Source organism: Drosophila sechellia, chromosome 2R (assembly GCF_004382195.2).
Source record: "Drosophila sechellia strain sech25 chromosome 2R, ASM438219v1, whole genome shotgun sequence".
NCBI classification, from domain to species: domain Eukaryota; kingdom Metazoa; phylum Arthropoda; class Insecta; order Diptera; family Drosophilidae; genus Drosophila; species Drosophila sechellia.
In genome coordinates this window covers 18,421,439-18,438,687 of record NC_045950.1, presented here as the reverse complement: position 1 = coordinate 18,438,687, position 17,249 = coordinate 18,421,439, and the positions used below count along the sequence as shown (strand labels likewise).

General features: G+C 44.8%; 7 protein-coding genes across 9 annotated transcripts; 3 read left to right on the top strand and 4 right to left on the bottom strand.

Moving 5' to 3' along the window:
- Nucleotides 1-312: 312 nt before the first annotated feature.
- Nucleotides 313-1,620, top strand: LOC6615527 (28S ribosomal protein S29, mitochondrial). The gene has a single exon (XM_002039870.2). It carries the CDS (start codon nucleotides 383-385, stop codon nucleotides 1,559-1,561), a length of 1,179 nt encoding a protein of 392 aa, XP_002039906.2. The 5' UTR covers nucleotides 313-382; the 3' UTR covers nucleotides 1,562-1,620.
- A 358-nt stretch (nucleotides 1,621-1,978) lies between these two features.
- Nucleotides 1,979-4,855, bottom strand: LOC6615526 (KH domain-containing, RNA-binding, signal transduction-associated protein 2). 2 transcript variants are annotated; one of them, XR_004361341.1, is made up of 5 exons: nucleotides 4,314-4,855; nucleotides 3,649-4,252; nucleotides 3,484-3,584; nucleotides 3,044-3,428; nucleotides 1,979-2,987 (listed from the first exon to the last, which is right to left on the bottom strand). XR_004361341.1 is itself a non-coding variant. In XM_002039869.2 (4 exons), exons 1-4 carry the CDS (start codon nucleotides 4,612-4,614, stop codon nucleotides 3,184-3,186), a joined length of 1,251 nt encoding a protein of 416 aa, XP_002039905.1. In that variant the 5' UTR covers nucleotides 4,615-4,855; the 3' UTR covers nucleotides 1,979-3,183. The 2 variants fall into 2 exon arrangements, 1 of the variants encoding a protein (XP_002039905.1); XM_002039869.2 differs by having other exon boundaries at nucleotides 1,979-3,428.
- Nucleotides 4,856-5,162: 307 nt separating this feature from the next.
- Nucleotides 5,163-8,316, top strand: LOC6615525 (KH domain-containing, RNA-binding, signal transduction-associated protein 2). 2 transcript variants are annotated; one of them, XM_002039868.2, is made up of 5 exons: nucleotides 5,164-5,528; nucleotides 5,594-6,098; nucleotides 6,159-6,260; nucleotides 6,431-6,612; nucleotides 7,383-8,316. In XM_002039868.2, exons 1-5 carry the CDS (start codon nucleotides 5,273-5,275, stop codon nucleotides 7,526-7,528), a joined length of 1,191 nt encoding a protein of 396 aa, XP_002039904.1. In that variant the 5' UTR covers nucleotides 5,164-5,272; the 3' UTR covers nucleotides 7,529-8,316. The 2 variants fall into 2 exon arrangements, with proteins under 2 accessions (XP_032570499.1, XP_002039904.1); XM_032714608.1 differs by lacking the exon at nucleotides 6,159-6,260 and having other exon boundaries at nucleotides 5,163-5,528.
- LOC6615524 (DNA polymerase epsilon subunit 4) lies at nucleotides 8,159-8,924 on the bottom strand. Its single transcript, XM_002039867.2, has 2 exons — nucleotides 8,685-8,924; nucleotides 8,159-8,630 (listed from the first exon to the last, which is right to left on the bottom strand). The coding sequence occupies exons 1-2, from the start codon at nucleotides 8,863-8,865 to the stop codon at nucleotides 8,344-8,346; spliced, it is 468 nt and encodes a 155-aa protein (XP_002039903.1). The 5' UTR covers nucleotides 8,866-8,924; the 3' UTR covers nucleotides 8,159-8,343.
- Nucleotides 8,925-9,171: 247 nt separating this feature from the next.
- Nucleotides 9,172-11,362, top strand: LOC6615523 (KH domain-containing, RNA-binding, signal transduction-associated protein 2). The gene is made up of 6 exons (XM_002039866.2): nucleotides 9,172-9,418; nucleotides 9,476-9,597; nucleotides 9,659-10,023; nucleotides 10,102-10,191; nucleotides 10,321-10,406; nucleotides 10,679-11,362. Exons 1-6 carry the CDS (start codon nucleotides 9,253-9,255, stop codon nucleotides 10,810-10,812), a joined length of 963 nt encoding a protein of 320 aa, XP_002039902.2. The 5' UTR covers nucleotides 9,172-9,252; the 3' UTR covers nucleotides 10,813-11,362.
- Nucleotides 11,363-11,501: 139 nt separating this feature from the next.
- LOC6615522 (ventrally expressed gene D protein) lies at nucleotides 11,502-12,242 on the bottom strand. Its single transcript, XM_002039865.2, has 2 exons — nucleotides 12,000-12,242; nucleotides 11,502-11,940 (listed from the first exon to the last, which is right to left on the bottom strand). The coding sequence occupies exon 2, from the start codon at nucleotides 11,938-11,940 to the stop codon at nucleotides 11,695-11,697; it is 246 nt and encodes an 81-aa protein (XP_002039901.1). The 5' UTR covers nucleotides 12,000-12,242; the 3' UTR covers nucleotides 11,502-11,694.
- A 112-nt stretch (nucleotides 12,243-12,354) lies between these two features.
- On the bottom strand, nucleotides 12,355-16,557 carry LOC6615521. Its single transcript, XM_002039864.2, has 3 exons — nucleotides 16,270-16,557; nucleotides 13,412-13,693; nucleotides 12,355-13,265 (listed from the first exon to the last, which is right to left on the bottom strand). The coding sequence occupies exons 1-3, from the start codon at nucleotides 16,322-16,324 to the stop codon at nucleotides 12,916-12,918; spliced, it is 687 nt and encodes a 228-aa protein (XP_002039900.1). The 5' UTR covers nucleotides 16,325-16,557; the 3' UTR covers nucleotides 12,355-12,915.
- Nucleotides 16,558-17,249: the final 692 nt, after the last annotated feature.

The window sequence follows — 17,249 nt, the reverse complement described above, 5'->3', positions numbered from 1 at the left end:
CTCTTGAATGATTATTTTTTAATGTGATTATGATTATTATTAGTATACAGTAAATGGAAATGCGTCGCCTTATTTTGTCTGGTGTACCTGCCATTGCAATGTGAAATCATGGAATATGTCAACATATTAATGTAAAATAATTTGTTTATAATATGAAATCTTTACAATTTGTTATTTTAAATCTTGATTATTGGCTTATATTATTAAACCTTGACAATTTGTTTATAATACAAAATCTTTATAAATTCGTTATATCTGCCGATTATTTGTGAATGAGGGGCGATTTTCTGCCATCGCCGTCGTTATCGATAGTCGCCAAGTGCCGATACCCATCAGGTTGCAGGTTCCAGGTCTTATTTAACAAGCTTTCAGCGATTTCTCAATGAAAATGATCCGGAATCGCTTTGGCAGCCTGTCGCGTGTCTCCGCCCAGCTGCAGCGCCATGTCCAGCAAATGTCCACGAACGCCGCAGCCTCGCCGGCGGAGGGAGCGACGATCAGTGAGTTCCGTACGGCGGTATCCAATCCCGGCGAGCATTCGGCGATGCAGGTGGCCAAGTTCTACACCATTCCCGCGGAGCAGAAAAAGCAAATATTCGGCGGCGGCGGCCTGCCTAAACAGTACGAACAGCAGATCAAGACGTTCACCGAAGCCTGCCTGATGGTCCGGAACCCGGCCCTGGAACTGCTGCAGTACATCAAAGACGGAGACCTGACCAAGCCGGTAGTTCGTTATGTGCTGTACGGAGAGAACGGCACAGGCAAGACGCTGACCATGGCTCATGTGTTGCACTACGGTGCCCTCAACGACTTCCTGCTGGTCCACGTGCCCTGGGCTCCCAACTGGATGAAGCGGCCCAAGGAGGCGTCCAATGCCGCCGGCCAGGAGGGCATGATTGACTTGCCATTTGACGCTGCTGCCTGGCTGGTGCACTTCAAGGCTCAGAATGGCCCGCTGCTCCAGCGGTTGCAGCTGAAAACCAGCAAGGAGTACGTATGGAGCAAGCGCGAGAGCACGCCGGCGGGTTCCTCGCTAATTGAACTAGTTGAGCATGGAATAGCACGCATCAAGTACGCCTCGGAGACCACCGCGGCGCTAATTGCGGAACTGAAACAACTCTCCACCGCTGGCCAGTGCAAAGTAATGGTGGCCATTGATGGCTTCAATTCCTTCTTCCATCCGGTTACTCGAATTTTCTCCGACAACAAGCAGCTCGTGACTCCGGATCGGGTCACGCTCACACAGCCCTTCCTCGACATCACCAACTACGACTGGACAAACGGAGTGTGCGTCCTGTCCGTGGACAAGATCGCAATGACCGAGGGCTACATGGACTCCTATATGCCTCGATATCTGCTCGGCAAGGAAGGCTTCGAGCATCTAGATCCCTTTGTGCCCATCCATGTGGAGAACTACACGGACAAGGAATTCCACAGCTACATCAGCTACTATCTCGACCGCCACTGGATCAACAAGACGCCGCAGGGATTCGAGGAGCAGCTCAAGTTCATGAGCAACAAGAACCCCTACTCGCTGATGCAGCTCGTGAGGGCCTTGTAGAGAGCGAATGTCCTATGTTTGTTAGCCAATAAAGTTAAATGATTTGTTATTTACCAGAACGATGCCGTTTCCTTGCTCTACGCTCACAATTCGATTTGTAATAATGAGTCCCGGCAAATTCAAATTGGAAATTTATTTAACGATAATCAGCAATACATAATGATGCACAGTACTTTCGTACGTTTACATATATGTGTATGGGGTTTACATGCAGTGTGTTCAATGCTCAAAATCAATACAAATCGGGCTGTGTTCAAGTTTCGTGTGTCGTGTGGCTTCAGAAGCATCGTCAACAAGGTCTAGATCTAGGCCTAGTCCGTGCGGATCTGCTGGCTGCGCTCTCTCTTTATTTAAGACTATATCTTAGGTTCCGTTCCGATGTCGGTGTGAATGAACAAAATAATAACTAGGCTGCAATTAACATTTGTCGTCATATTCGTATGTATATTTGCATAATTTCTATTACAATTTTAGTTGCTTTTAACAACAATAACAATTATGTATGTATGTATGTGTTTGCATATTTTCTCTGATCGGATGTGGTTTACTATGTCCGTTGCATTTGCATTATCGTAGGCGAAATCGGTCTCCTGCTCCGATCTGTGTTTTAGATTCTCGTTTGCGTTTCTAATGTTCATTTGGTTTAAACTTTACGGCTTTAGGTGAATATGCTGATGCTTTGAATATGCGTACGCGCGTATGATCGAGTGGTGTTGCATATGCACTATGTGTTATAAATCATACCACTTGTATATACTTGTTATATATTATTCATGATCGTTTGCAGTTGCTTTCTCTGTCCTGGCGACGTAACAAATAAAAATAAAAAGCCTCCTCTTCTAAACGTAAACATAATACAAAAGGCATTACAACAAAAAATGGGATAAACTTAAACGCAGAGTTGGAAAAGCAATAGAGTTAAGCGACTGCGAGAAGGATACGTATGAGAGTAAGCATAAGGAGATATATATATTCATTTATATAAATTACAAATTGATGACATCTTCGCATGCGTCAGTGGTAAAATTAAAATGTTAATAATATGCGACAAAACAAAACAAGGACATTTGGCTCGACTGGGACCATCCTTGAATGCGTCCATTCGATTTGGCCCGATCCAACATCGAGGCGTTCTCCACCTCCTCTTCGTTCTCCTCCTTCAATTCTTCTCTTCCAAATGCTCGCAGGGCCCAACACACGGATTCCAAAGTCTTAGATCGCAGACCCTCGTGATCCTTCGAACCCAATCCTCGAGAAGAGGTTGCGTGCGTGTGGGGTGGTGGGTGTTTGTCTGGTCGGTTAGTTTTGGTTTTGGTTGGGTGGCTGAGGTGTTCGTCTGTTCCTCGGAGCATTTGTCTACTTAGGCTAGTTTTCTTAAACATAGATTTACTCATTCGTTTCGTTTTGGTTTCCACCCTGCCGAAATCTTGATGAAATCAATGCATGACAAGTTTCCAATGTTCTCATAGTTACTACATCTACCTTTGGAGCTGTGTGTGGCTGTGGGTGTTTGGATGGGTATGACAGATGGGCGTGAATACTTCCGGATGAGGCATCAATGATGGTGAGGAATAGTTGAACAAACAGCGAACGGCAGCGGGCGGTGCATCCTCCCATCTGTATTATTTCTTGACAAACTGATAGGGGGCAGCGGGACGGTAGCGCATGTTGGGTGGCACAGCGCCACCGATGCCACCGCCAGTGGTGGCCACGATGCTATTGGCCATGATTCCGCCACCGCCGGCATTGCCCAGCCCGGCGTTTCGGCCATTGAAGCTGGCCGCACTGACGACCATTCCGGGCGGTGAGGCTCGCACAATTGCTTGCGGTGGCAAGGTTGTGTGCATGGCATTGCCCCTCTGGGCGGCTGCAAAAGCGAACATAGAATCTATGGTGTATGGACCAGGAGAGCCCAGACTTACCTGGCACATAGGGTTTTGGCTGGTGGTACGCATTGTTGTGTGAGCGAAAATAGACAGTCTCCTCGTTGTGGCGATAGTGTGATTGTTGCTGAAACTTTTGTCTGTAGGAAACATGGGAGTTTAGCTAGACTCGAGGCTCGTACAAGACATTGATCTGCAACCCACCTGTAGTTGCCGCCGGAGCGCTGGTTCCCATTGCCATTGTTGTTGCCGGACCCAGCTGCGCCGCCATTTCCGTTTCCGCCTCCACCACCGCCTCCTCCTCCTGCACCACTAGCTGCCGCATTCGACTGCTGTTGCAGCTGGCGAAGCGTCAGCTTCTTGGCCGCCTCCGGATCCTCCATGAGTTCCCGGTACTGCTCTTGGCGGATATCATCGTGCTTGTCCGGCGTGAGGTACCGTCGAATCTCAGCCAGGGCATACGCCACACGAGCGTACGCCTCGGCGGGCGGAGCAATGGTGGACACCTCGACGTGCAGCGGAAGATTCAGGTGGGCGTACTTTGCGTCCGCGGAGTTGCGCAGCTCCTCCTCACGGGCGCGATCCTTCATTGAGAAGCGACCAAGTATGACGATCTTACACTGCGTCTCCTCCTGCAGGCGACGCAGTGAGTTGCCCTTGGGCCCCAGTAGCTTGCCCACATAGTTGAACTTCTTGTCCTTGATGGGCACGTGCACTTTTTGGGACAGCTTGATGGTGCGCTGCTGGTAGACATCGGCGTACTGGTCTCTCGTGGGAATGCGTCCGTTTAGCTGCACACGCTCCAGAGCTGCGAAAAAAAAGGGAAATCAAAGTAATTACCATGAAGTGCCCCGGACAAATCAATTTACCTTCGTCAATTAGCTTCACCGCCAGGGGGAAGTGGTTTTCCATGCGCGATCGCTCCGTCATGAGCTCCTGCATGTACTTCTGGACCGCCGGCGCCGGCTGGGCCTTCTCGCCGTCTGCATTGGCGTTGTGTTCGTTCTCATGCTCCCCGTTGCTCGTCCCGCCGCTGCCGCCGGTGGGCACCACTCCTGTCCCGGCCCCCGCAGTTCCCACTGCTGATCCACCGCCGACTCCCGTCGCAGTGGAAGCCACCGCAGAGGCCACCGCGGATGACCCTGGCACGCGCAGTCCGTTCTCCGCCATTTGTCGTCCTGCCTTCGGGATCGCTGTCGCTCTATCGTCCTGCTAAGTTGCCGAGTCTCGGATTTTCCGTGCGCAGATTGCGAGCGATCGCTTTTGCTGTCGATTCGGTATGATTGCTAGCTTAGCACACTTCAGCCTTCCCAATGGCCCTAATTTTTCTCTCTTTTTCCAAGTGTGTATTTTATTCGGACATTTACTATGTCAGCGGCTCGGTCCGGCAACTCCGGTCTCTCGCGCTGTCTCTCGTGCTTCTGCAGCGTGCTGTTGGCTGCCAATCGGCGGTGCTGTTAAGGGCGCATAGTTGTTATCGGCTTGCAGACACTGCCTAACGCTAGATATTAACAGAGATGCGTCAGGTGCATGGCAATAATTTTAAATATGTACTTAGGATTTTTAAATTACAAATATAATTTAAATCCCTTATGTGAATGGTTTTAATGAAATTAATAAGATAAAACTACGGCTGCACATGATGGCGGGGTGTTATCGGCAGTAACCGATAATAGGCTATCGAATCGGTGATGCCGATCTACCTATCGATGTCCTACCACATACATATTTTTTCAGCCAACTAATTCTGCAATAGCAGAATTTTGTATTCAAGAGTGGGAGTTTTAGAATTCACAAATCCTCCAGACCAGAAATCCCCCAAAACGCAATGCCGCGCGACTACGACAGAGACTACAACGAGGACGCCGCCGACTACAAGCGGAAGCGACGCGACGAGGAGCCAGCGGCTACCGGTGCTCCAGAGACCCCTGAGGCGGATGGCGGCGGACACACCACCAGCCACGCCGCCCTGCGGGAAACGCCCCAGCTGAATGAGAAGACCAACGCGTACCTGCAGGAGTGCCTGCTGGAAAAGAAGACGCTCGAGAAGAAGCACATCATCACCAAGCGCTTGCTTGACGACGGTGAGTTCGGCGCTGCGACATGTAAGCTATAGTGGATCTAATTGCAATTTTTCATGGCCACGCAGAGGTGGAGAAGATCTTGGTCAGCGGCCGCATACCAAAGCCCGAGATATATGCCAACGTGTACAGCGAAAAGCCCATCCGCGTGGCCCAGAAAGTCTTGTTCCCCATCAAGGAGTACCCCAAGTTTAATTTCGTTGGCAAGATTCTGGGGCCCAAGGGCAACACATTGCGGCAGCTGCAGGAAGAGACTATGTGCAAAATGGTGGTGATGGGGCGCAACTCGATGCGAGACCACGGTAAGGAGGAGGAGCTTCGCAGCTCCGGAAATCCAAAGTACGCCCATCTCAGCCGCGATTTGCACGTGGAGATATCCACGGTGGCCCCTCCAGCGGAGGCCTATCACAGGATCAGCTATGCGCTAGGCGAGATCCGCAAGTTTATGATACCCGACGCCAACGACGACATTCGGTTGGAGCAACTACGCGAGATGGATGGCAAGGAGCGCATGTACAAGAAGTCTCACCACTATTCCAAATCCTATGGCGACCATGGCGCCTACAGTTCCCGGTAGGCTTGTCAATTTTCGTTGCATTTTAAATGGTTACTGAGGAATTCCTCTCGTCACAGCACCCCGCCTCCTGCTTCTTCAAAGCCAAAAGTCTATTCCATTCTGGAGAAGGCTCGATATGTGATGGACGATCCCAACTATGCGATTGTAAAGACGCACAGGTTAGATAAGTTCAATCGCCTTAGTGATGCCTTTAGAAAGCCGGTATATGAAAAGCTTCTGAATGCTTCGCTTATATTTTCAAATGACTTTCTTATGCTTTTAATAGTGGGCATCTAGTTTATCAAGCATTGTTAGTAAACCCCTCTTTAATCCCTTACTTTTTCAACAGATCACGAGACCACGAGCTATATGACCACCACGGAGAATATGATCGCTATGCCACACCGCCGCCCCAAACATCAAAGCACTCGACCCACCACGCCCAGTATGACAGTAGCTCCTACGAGCGCGACTATCGGCGTGAGTATCACCCCCACTCGTCCTCCTCTTCCTACACGACGGCCTATCCAGGTAAGATATCTAGGTTCTAGACCAATAATCTCTTCCCCTCAGCAGGCATGTAAAAATAAACAAAATGAAGAAAAGAAAAAGAATACGACAAATAGCAATGTAAACGTTTAAACTTAACTCGCGCAAATCAAAAAAAAAAAAAAAAAAAAAAAAAAACGAAAACAAAACAAAATCTATCCAACTAAGCGACGATAAATTGAAAACGAAGAAAAAAAAAACAGAAACCTAAAAAGCAAAAGAAACAAGGCCGCGTAGCAAAATTATGAAAACGGCAACCCATCCCATTTTAACAAGATTTTAAATGCACTATGCCTGAACAGAGGCCAAATCAACTAAACCGAACAGCGACCAGTAAATTATCTTCATTAATTGGACGACTACTAACATACTCACAAGAAGCCAGAGCCAAAATATTAAAACAATCGATCAAACAATCAAATTACTGAAATTCACACTTTGAAAACAAAACCATAAAACTTCATGACAAGAAACCCAAAAATATTTGAACATGCTTAAACTATTAAATCCAAACTGAAAGGTTTGTGGAACAATTTTTTTGAAACGTGATGAAACAAAATGCATTTTACTCAAAACAATAACGTTTCGTAGGGTGTAGTGCATTCAAAACCGGTTAAACAATACATTTTTCTTTTTTTACAATGTATATATGCTAAGCAAAAGAAAATCCAAAAACCAAAAACAGCACCACAGAGTACAGAACAAGAAACAATTTAAAGTCTAAACAACAAATAAAATTCTTTTCAAAATAGCAAAACCAAGCAACGGTCGTTCATCATCGTCATATCGACCAACCACCTCGGGCTCGGGATCACATTCATCTGCTCACTACGAAACTGGATCCCGATCTCGTGAAAGCGTGCGATATCGCTCGGCTCCATATCCGAAAATACGTTAACCCATCGATTTTCCAAAACACCAAGAAACCAACCCCAACAACAACTACAACAACAACAACCACAACTAAACAAAGTTAAGCGTAAAGATTAAAATATATTCCAACGAATTATCAAAATGTTTGAAGTCAACAATCCAACTATGCACACCTATTAAATATAATATATAAACGAAAATCAAATAAAAAACGTAAATTTTTATTGCAATTGTTGTCCGATATTCAAATTGTGTTTAAAATTAAAACAAGAAACCATTAATGCAACAAATTTTATCCTCGAAAAGATTGTAAAAACAAAAGACATACTTCAATCAACCTAATACTAGTTAAAGCCAATACGAAAAGAGATCTAAACACAAGCGAAAACCCCCCAAAACAATTAATTTATCAAAGCATAATGTTAGACTAAGCTTGAAAATATTGTTTCATAAGATAATGGAGATAAAACCAACATAAAAAGCAAAATATAAACTACAAATGTATGTGCCCAACGACAAAGTAAGTATCGCCTGCGGACAGAGTATGAATGAAAAAACAACAAACCACACTATTCAACAGTTAAATAAATTAACCAAATGCCGGCTTCGTTACAAATTCCGAATAGCAAAGAGTATTGTGAAACGTTAAACGTTGTCGTTTATAATTATGATTTCTTTTTTGTTTGTTTTCTTTGCGAATCAACAATTGTTTTAAACCTTAAATATTATTTTTAACATAAAACCATAAGGACGTTTAGGACTGAATTTGTTTGCCGCTGAATATCCCTAAATAAAGTATAAAAGTATAATCGACGAATCCAGTTTCATTTGTGGGGGTGTTCAAAAGTTCATGGCTCCATCAAGGAATAGCAAACTGTCCACAGCAGAAATGGCCATATCCACGTCCCTCTTTTGTATGGTTTTCTTTTTGGACTGCGCCGTGTAGGTATATGACTCCCGGGACAACGAGGCTATGAATAGTTCCACTGCCTTCGCCACTATAAACACGGCCTCATTGTTGGCCATATGCAGATCCGGATCCAGTTTCATTATGTTCCGTATCCTGGCCAACGGCAGTTGTGTCATCTTGGCTTCGTTATCAGCAGGGCCCTTGTTGCCATTCGTCACTGGAAGGAAAGCAGCCATATAGGAGAAATCCTATCTGAGAGCATCTAACTTACCTGGTTTTTCTGCCAATTGTTCTGTTGTAGATTCTGCCTCAGGATTTTCCGGCGATTCCTCGGTGATATCCAAAGCCTCTTCTGTTTCCGCTAGCTCCGCCGCCTCAGTCTCCATGGGCTGCTGACGCTCCAAGTCCTGTTCTTCCGAGAATTCAGCTTCAAATAGTTCCTCGCTGGCCATTGCGCACGATAAAAATTGAAAACAAACCAAACCAATGCAATCCAAATACAATGTTGTTAGAGATGAGTATCAAAGCAGCCGCCAAAAATATCGATATTGCGCCATGTATGAAATCGAAATGGTGGCAGCTCCGCTATCTTCTCGGCAAAGCTCCTTAATAAATTGATTTAACTCTTTAAAATTGATTATAGTATTTGTATTACTTCTATTTTTCGACGTTTTGTACATAATGAAAGAAATCGACATTTAAGCAATCAGTATTGAACTGAAAAAGTTGGCAGCCCAAAAACTTCATACGGTTGACAGCTCTGGCACCATTTTAGTTCATTGATATACATACTGTTTTTCAGTCTACGTTTTAATTGTAATTTTTCGGTAAGGATTGTTATGATAAAAATGGAAACCCCAAGCGAGTTTGCTGAGAAGCAGCCTCCTACCCACGACCACCAGCCGCGTCTGAACGAGGTGGCCCAAAAGTTTCTGGCCGATTTGGACGAGGAGCGCCAGCGATTGTCCGCGGACTTTCCACTTTGCGCACTGCTAATCGACGAGGGTAAAATCAATTCGGCTCTTTACAGGGTATATTAATGGTACTAATCCCACATTGCAGCTGTGGACCGCGTCTACTGCACTGGTCGTATTCCCGGCAAGGAGTTCTACGCAGACGTGTACAAGCAGAAGCCGATGAAGATTACACAAAAGGTATTCGTGCCCGTAAAGCAGTATCCCAAGGTGGGTTTTATACAATTAACTGTCCCCTCCGTCCCCAAAATAAATCCGTATCCTTGCGCAGTTCAACTTCACTGGCAAGATCCTGGGGCCCAAGGGCAACTCGCTGCGTCGCCTTCAGGAGGAGACCCAGTGCAAGATTGCCATTAAGGGTCGCAGTTCGATCCGCGATCGTAACAAAGAGGAGCAGCTGCGCAGCACAGGCGATCCGAGATATGCCCATCTTCAGAAGGATCTATTCCTGGAGGTCAGCACGGTGGCCACTCCGGCGGAGTGCTATGCCCGCATAGCTTACGCCCTGGCCGAGATCCGTAAGTATCTTATTCCAGACAAGAACGACGAGGTTTCGCACGAGCAGCTGCGCGAGCTGATGGAAATGGATCCCGAGTCGGCCAAAAACATTCACGGACCCAATCTGGAGGCTTACAGGTAAGGGGGATGTTTTACCCTATGCATACCGATGCGGTTTGCCTTTGGGCATAAGAATAAAAATGTATTATTTTGCAGATCTGTCTTCGACAAGAAATTTGGAGGCAACAGCAATGGGGCTCCCAAGTATATCAACCTGATTAAGCGAGCTGCGGAAAATCCGCCCGAGTAAGTTACTTGTAAAGTATAATTTTGTATAATTTAATGACCCCACCAGGAGTTATGGACCTGAGAGTCCTCGCGTTATAGTAGTGTCAATATGTGTTAACCCAGCAACTAACATTTCGATCTTTATAGAGTCGACGATGTGGAGGAGGTGGCCTATGAGTATGAACATCGTATGCCCCCCAAGCGTCCTCCTACTGGCTATGAGTACAGCAAACGTAAGTTGATCCCAAGCATGCATTCTTTATTTGGGTAGTGCCGGGGTCTATAAACATAATATAGATTTCCCCCTAAAGGCACTTCGCCAGTTTTTGGGGATTTGGGTTATAGATTAGATCATACTATCAAAACCAATAACAGTGATTGAGCAAGCTCTCAGATCAAACTATATAATACACTGGAATGATTAATATTATGCAACGATTCACTTCTTTATAGTAATTACATACACGCATAACTTACTACAAATAATAATCAACCAATTTTATAGCACGTCCATCAATAATACCGACAAACGCTGCGGCATATAAACGTCCATATCCGACTGACATGAAACGTATGCGCGAACCGCCCATCAAGTCCTATAAGCCCAATCCGTATACAATACTTAAAAAATATAAATAATAGAGCTCCGGTTGATTTCGTCGCACACCGCTATAAATGAAAACAAAGGACAATGCTTAAAATCCATGCTGGGAGCACATTGAAAATACTTTAATCAAGAAGAAAGCAGCATTCAAAATGATGCTATCAATGAATAAACATTAACATTTATAAAACGCGCACTTGCGCTATCAATTTCCACAAACAATATTAACCTTAAATTTTTATTCCCATAAATATGTTAAACTGTTGGCATGCCTTTTCTGGACCATTTCAACAGATAATAAGTCAAATAATTCCTATTATGTTTAAATTATGATTTCCTGAGTTCGTAATTTCTTATGAATTAAAAAAATGTAATAAAAGGATACGCATTGAATGAATTTAATAAATTCTCAGCAATCAGATCTAACTATGCCCGATTCTTTTAAATGACTCGACCCCCTCATTTATAATGAATATGCATTACGTAATTAAACAATTGTCTCACTAGCAGTAGAATCAAGAGTTATATATCTAATAAAATAAAACGGTACGAACTTATCACATTGTTTAATCAAAAAAAAAAAAACGAAATGAAGATTACATCAAGACATTTAAGTGCGTCTAAAAATAAGTTAATAAACAATTATAAATTTATAAATGAACAAAAAAAGAACATTGAATAAACATATAAAGAGTTTGCATAACTAAAATATTTCAGGTTTTTTCAAGAAAAGTATTTATTTTTTAAATCTGATGGGTAAGTAGCTTAAGTGTAAATTTTAATGTCTAAAGTAAGACTGAGTTAATAAAGGCTTAAAACAAATGTCTGTTTATCTTTGGATTATATTTGCTATCAGGGTTTTCTTTTCACGGGGTTTTAATTAGTATCCTTAACAAAGGATTTGGAGCGTTGTACAACTAACATTGATATTGCAAGGTCCTCCCAGTGAAGCTGGCTATCCAGAACTTCTTCCTTATCTCGCATTCATTGGCTTCTGTGGAGCGTGTATGTTCCTGTGCCTGTAATCTTAGCAGGATTCTCTGATAGACCTCATACGCAGTTTGGGGCTGTCCACAACGACTGTGGCCGCACTGCTCAGAGAACTGCGGCTCCTCGACGTAAGTATCCTCGATCGAAAAAGGATTCTCGCAGTGCGGTATCATCTGAATGATATGGATGTTGCAGGCTTGATTCTTGACACAACTGATAGGCGAACACTCACCTTTGCTTTTTTCACTGGCGCTGATTTACTTCGCTGACTAGATGTGTGTGCTGGCCGCTAAGCAGTTGACAACTGATCCGGAAGGCAAAGTAGCCGCTTGAGGCTTGTGCCACCACCATTAGTACCACCCCTACAAGCCACCATATGGTTGCCAGGCCCTGCGCACGTTGCGGAATTCCTCCTCCCACTCCTGCGCCGCGTTGCAGCTGCAGTGAGCTCCTACAAGGACCTCAGCGCTTTGTTGTCCTGGTCGCGCGTGTGTTTTCCCCCTGCCACTCTCGGAAAGCAAGCCCCCGAATCCTGCCGGTCTGCATGTGTGTGCGTGTGTTGGTATATAGGGGTGGATTTCGTTGAATGGATTCAGCTGGGTCTATAGCAGCTCTAGTTTATTTCAGTTTTACATCCGACAAAATTGCATACATTGTTTTTATGTACTCATAATCTGTTCACATATATATAGTTTCCTTCACAATGATTCGGTAAGCCACTTGGTATCGCATTTTGTTCCGCTAAGTTAAAATCAATTATGTACCAATCTCTCGATTAAGCGCAATACTAAAGCAATCACACTAGGCTAATTCCATCCTATAGGTAGCGTATCTAAGTTCAAGTAATGGTTCACAAACAATTTTACTTCAAAGGAGTCTAAAAACATCGATATTGGAAGTAGAGGAAGCTGAGTTGGAAGTGTAAAATTTAAATAACCTATAGCTCTGGGAAGTTCGCTTCCATGGAAAATAGCTTTCCCATATAATACAGTAACAAAGCAACACCTATCGCCAATTTGCAAGGCCATCGACGTTATCCGAGGGCTACATCCCAATGTCAAGCTCATCTGTTGCGGTGCGCATCTCCAAACGTAATCACGTAATGCCGGTGGTGCAGATTTTTGGAGCGGTCTTGAACTCAAACTGCTTCAGAACCGGAAGGTCACTGCCAACTGGAGCGGAGCCAGAAAGAGGCCTAGCAGCCAGAGGCGAATGTCCCGTCCGTGAGCCGCCGAATCCTTGCCGGATGTGGTGGTGTCCGCCGGGGCCGGAAGCAGAGATGGAGCCGGGGTGCTTGGCTCCGGGCCAAAGCGAATGGTAGCCTTGTGTCGCACTTTGTTCGGCAGTACCTCGCACTCGTAGCGCTCCTCGGTGGCATTGGATGCCAGGGGAACGGTCAGGGAGAACTGATCGTCCAGGGCGTAGATGTGGTTGAATATATTCATGCCGCTGGATACCTGTACCTTCTCCTTGTACCAGAGAACCACGTGGTGTGCAGCTTGAAAAGAGGTGGAAAATCAATACTTGGCATGCACTTTTTGGCAATTGTTTTGTTATCATAGTTAAGGGTGGCCAGACATGTAATCATACCTTAATTCTTCTCATGACTTTTTCCAAAACAGAAAGCATGATTTACCTACTCACCATTGTAATTTTTAACTGGGCACTCCAACTTGGTGCTGGTCGCATTCTGCGGCACATAGATATCCACATCGCTGTGCTCAAAGTATGGCTCTGGGACTTTGGGATCAGCGGTGGACTTGGCCAGGTTTCCCGGAGCCCGCTGCTGGTCCTCCTCGTAGTCGTAGTCCTTGCTGGTGTCTCCAGTCGACGGGGCAGTGACTGCTCCCCCGGCTCCCCCTCCGTTTCCGCCTCCAGCGGCCGATGAAGATTTGGCTGGGAGTGCCTCTGGCAAGGTCAGCACTCCTGGAACAAATGGTAATTAGACCGGGCTTCCGAACACACGCAGATTAAGCTACACGGATAAAAATGAGCTTCGTATCTGTTTGTGTTGTATCTATTTCTCGGATAAATATCAAAATCGATACATCGATGCAAGTGCTTCCGACTAAAAGGCTAATTTTTGTGCCTGCTGCAGTTCTTTTTGCTGCTATAATACTAGTTCTACAGGTATGATCTAAATATATTATTTTTATTAATATTAATTTTTCTACTGTGTACTCATTGAAAAGCACTCGAAACGCTGCCAGCCCAGATTTCCGTGTCTGGCGATAGTTTCCAAGCCTAAGCCCCAAAGACGCGGAAGGCAGCATAAAACCATTAACGAAATTCGGAACATGCCGCGCGGCCAAGCCCCTTTTCCATACGAAATTTCCCAGGGAGCGTGTCAACGCCCATTCTGGAGTGATATGATGGTTACAACTTCAGTTGGAGGTCAGGTCACGGAATGGAATCCGAATCGGGAATGCTCGGCATATGCAAGCCACACGTTAGCGGCTATCCGTTTGTATCTGGATTTGGCTCAAGGATGTGGGTACAGCGCTCTGGTTGCGTCATTTGCACATTCGGCGCACTGCTTAATGGCTGCGAAAATTGCCAATTTGCCATATAATATTCGTGGGTTTATGAGTTCGTCGGAGGGAGGGGGTGTGTGTGCCAAAGTTATTAGTTTTGTTTGCACTCTCGTTAGGAAAAATTGAAAGACATTGGCAGACAAGTCGGGACACCTTTCTTAGCCTTGGCTCAGTTGTCCGCACAAGACGGGACGGTTCTTGTTTGCCCGGAAAATGCGATTTGGGTCAGCGGAAAATGGGGATGATTCTATCTTCCCAAATAATAAAGCCAGTATGGATCAAGTTGAATTTCTTGCCAGCGGCTCGGTGGGTGTCTTTGGGAATTTTCGGTGCCCAAAAGTATACTATTAAAACATTGAAGTTCCTGAATTCAATGTTCCCATATGATTTCAATTCACTTGGGAATTTGCCAACTTTTGAACGTTTTGCAATACTTCCACCATTCTTCTTACGATTTTTGATAACACTTCAAGAGGAGGTCAAGATATTTGTATATTCAGGGTCAAGTGTAGAAAGTTACTGGTCATCCGTTTATGGGAATCTGTCAACTCATGTGGCAAGCCCGTCCAATCCCACGCGTCTGTTGTCCTCCCCGCATAATTAATATCGATAAGCCGGACTCAAAGCCGTGGAACGCACGCATGATACGGCAATTACCTCGCCACATTCTCATCCCTTTGACAGCTCATCATCATCCATAGCCCCATGTACCAGAGATCCACTCCGGACCCACTCCCAGTTGCTTAATTATTCAAGAGCCACTTTAATCATGTTGATATTTTTAACAATGTGCTCATTCCAACCCATACCTCCGCACCCCGGCCACCCATTTCATTTACTGTTCCACTAATTTCTCTATTCGGAAGCACTGAACAATGCTCATACATGCGCAGAAAAGTTTGCATAAAAGTAAAACGGAAGGATAAAATTTATTCAACTAAGTAAAGCTTATATAAAAGAGATACATCGCAAATATAAAAGATATAATTTTTCCTAAAAATGGGTTGTAGTTTTTCTTTCTGTGTATACTCATCGCGCGTTGGGAAGACATGCCCTGCTTACAAGTGGTTCCCAAATTGTCGTCAATTCAATGAATGACACGCGTTCTTTCAGGCAACTTTTCCGTCCCTCTGCCACTCTCCCACTTTATTCCCCCATCCCGCCCCCTTCTATAACTCCCAGCCACCGTTTAAGGAAAACTTTGCCATAAAGAGTGTCGACCCTATGAAGCACTTCGGCTTTGATAGTTTCGGTTGGCAGACAAGTGTTTTATGGAGTTTGGAGCCAGCTCCATTTGCGGATGGCGAAAATGCAACCTTTGGTGAATATCTAACCATTTGATTGATATCGATATGTGTGATGAGGCAACCCCTATATCAAGTCAATATATTATTCATAATGAGTAGCTATGAGTAATATCTTTGAATCACTTAACATTTGGGGGACTTTTGTGGGGATACTTATTCCGTATAACTAATACCCAAACATCTCAGTGATTCATTGCAGTTCCTTCAATAAGTCTTGTGAGTAACGCGAATGATTCCAGTAGCATATGTTTTATTTAACAGTCGCACATACTTTTGTTAAAGTTTTGCCCTATTGGTCAGTGGAAAAAAAGGGGGTAAGTGCAGTGTAATCCATCGATTACTTAAGCGCCCACAACCACCCATACACAAACACTAGGGAAATGTCTATCCAGGATTATAATCTCTAGATTATGCAAATTAGCGCGGATGAGGGGGTTACGAGTAGCAGCAGACAAACAAGAAATTCACAAGTATTTCTTTGTGGCTGAATGATGTAAAGCCCATGGAGGGCCCTCCATTTCTTCCATGGAAGAACCCGCATATGTAAATGGTGCCGAAAAATCCACTGCCCATAAAGATTACAAATTGAATCGAAATTAATTTGTCTTTCCTAATGGAACACTGTATGCGGCAAAAGATGAGAGGGAAGCACCGATTTTACCTGGGAACTGGACAGATCCGCAGGCGATAAGAAGGAGCAGCCAGAGATGCCTCATTTCAGTCGCTTGTTTATGATTGAGGGTATGCCAATATCCACTCCTCGAAATCCTTCGCACTTTTTTCAAATTTTCGTATGTGGTTTCCAAACCAGTTTTCTTTTTGCCACCTTTGAGGATAAACGGCGGCCGAGACACTGAACTTTGTTTTGTCACCAGGGTTTTCGTGGGTTCTGAGCTCTTTTGCGTGGGCTGTCGTTATCGTTTCTGTTGTTCGCCGAGGACTGCCAGTAAGGAATATGGACTGCGATTGCGAATGCCGATGGAGGGCCGATGGAGGGATATTCAGGTACAGTGGTGTGTCGAAAAATGAACACGAATCTTCAAGTCAAGACTAGTGGCTGAGAACCAGTTCCAGGTTCTCTAGCCGAAATAATTCAAAATTTAAGTTTTAAGCAATAAAAGTCTTATAATGGACGTAGTTTATAAATTATAACAAACAATTTTAAATAAAATATTATCACAAGTTTCTCAAATATCTTACCAAAAAACTGTTTAGTATTTGTTCAACATGAGACTTCCAAGTTAGCGAAGCTCTCCTGTGTTTTTTGTGCTTCAAAAGCATAATAGCCGAATGCGAATCCGAGTACGAATAACTGAACAACCGAAGGCGGCGGAAGAGAGCAGATGAGTCATGTTGCACAGTCGCAGGAGGAGTGCCCAATTGGAAACGCGGAAAAGCGTCGCATTCGCTGCACAACAAACTACCAATTCCCCACTTGGCAAGAGAGAGAGGAAGAGAGGGACAGCCTAGGTCAATTCCACTTCCAATTTCCAGCATTCCCTTGCAGTTGGTGCATTCTACCCATCCCACTCCCACCCACAGCAGCTGGCCGCGTTGCCAACCATCGGTCGCAAAAGAGAGCGGAAAAAATCCAAGCGCTTGCTCTTAAGTTGCCAACGCAGGGATTCTGCGTGCCTCTTG

What these genes read in the sequence shown, in the direction of transcription:
- LOC6615521 (XM_002039864.2), bottom strand. Translation starts at nt 16,324, where the DNA reads ATGAGGCATCTCTGGCTGCTCCTTCTTATCGCCTGCGGATCTGTCCAG. An exon ending in CGGATCTGTCCAGTTCCCAG is followed by an intron (nt 13,694 to 16,269) that starts GTAAAATCGGTG and finishes CATTTGTTCCAG; the next exon opens with GAGTGCTGACCTTGCCAGAG. An exon ending in CCCAGTTAAAAATTACAATG is followed by an intron (nt 13,266 to 13,411) that starts GTGAGTAGGTAA and finishes CCTCTTTTCAAG; the next exon opens with CTGCACACCACGTGGTTCTC.
- LOC6615523 (XM_002039866.2), top strand. Translation starts at nt 9,253, where the DNA reads ATGATAAAAATGGAAACCCCAAGCGAGTTTGCTGAGAAGCAGCCTCCT. An exon ending in CGCACTGCTAATCGACGAGG is followed by an intron (nt 9,419 to 9,475) that starts GTAAAATCAATT and finishes CCCACATTGCAG; the next exon opens with CTGTGGACCGCGTCTACTGC. An exon ending in TGGCTATGAGTACAGCAAAC is followed by an intron (nt 10,407 to 10,678) that starts GTAAGTTGATCC and finishes CCAATTTTATAG; the next exon opens with CACGTCCATCAATAATACCG.
- LOC6615522 (XM_002039865.2), bottom strand. Translation starts at nt 11,940, where the DNA reads ATGATACCGCACTGCGAGAATCCTTTTTCGATCGAGGATACTTACGTC.
- LOC6615526 (XM_002039869.2), bottom strand. Translation starts at nt 4,614, where the DNA reads ATGGCGGAGAACGGACTGCGCGTGCCAGGGTCATCCGCGGTGGCCTCT. An exon ending in GGTGAAGCTAATTGACGAAG is followed by an intron (nt 4,253 to 4,313) that starts GTAAATTGATTT and finishes TTTTTTTCGCAG; the next exon opens with CTCTGGAGCGTGTGCAGCTA. An exon ending in GCCAAAACCCTATGTGCCAG is followed by an intron (nt 3,429 to 3,483) that starts GTAAGTCTGGGC and finishes TCGCTTTTGCAG; the next exon opens with CCGCCCAGAGGGGCAATGCC.
- LOC6615524 (XM_002039867.2), bottom strand. Translation starts at nt 8,865, where the DNA reads ATGGCCAGCGAGGAACTATTTGAAGCTGAATTCTCGGAAGAACAGGAC. An exon ending in ACAATTGGCAGAAAAACCAG is followed by an intron (nt 8,631 to 8,684) that starts GTAAGTTAGATG and finishes CTTTCCTTCCAG; the next exon opens with TGACGAATGGCAACAAGGGC.
- LOC6615527 (XM_002039870.2), top strand. Translation starts at nt 383, where the DNA reads ATGAAAATGATCCGGAATCGCTTTGGCAGCCTGTCGCGTGTCTCCGCC.
- LOC6615525 (XM_002039868.2), top strand. Translation starts at nt 5,273, where the DNA reads ATGCCGCGCGACTACGACAGAGACTACAACGAGGACGCCGCCGACTAC. An exon ending in CAAGCGCTTGCTTGACGACG is followed by an intron (nt 5,529 to 5,593) that starts GTGAGTTCGGCG and finishes ATGGCCACGCAG; the next exon opens with AGGTGGAGAAGATCTTGGTC. An exon ending in CTACACGACGGCCTATCCAG is followed by an intron (nt 6,613 to 7,382) that starts GTAAGATATCTA and finishes TTTTCAAAATAG; the next exon opens with CAAAACCAAGCAACGGTCGT.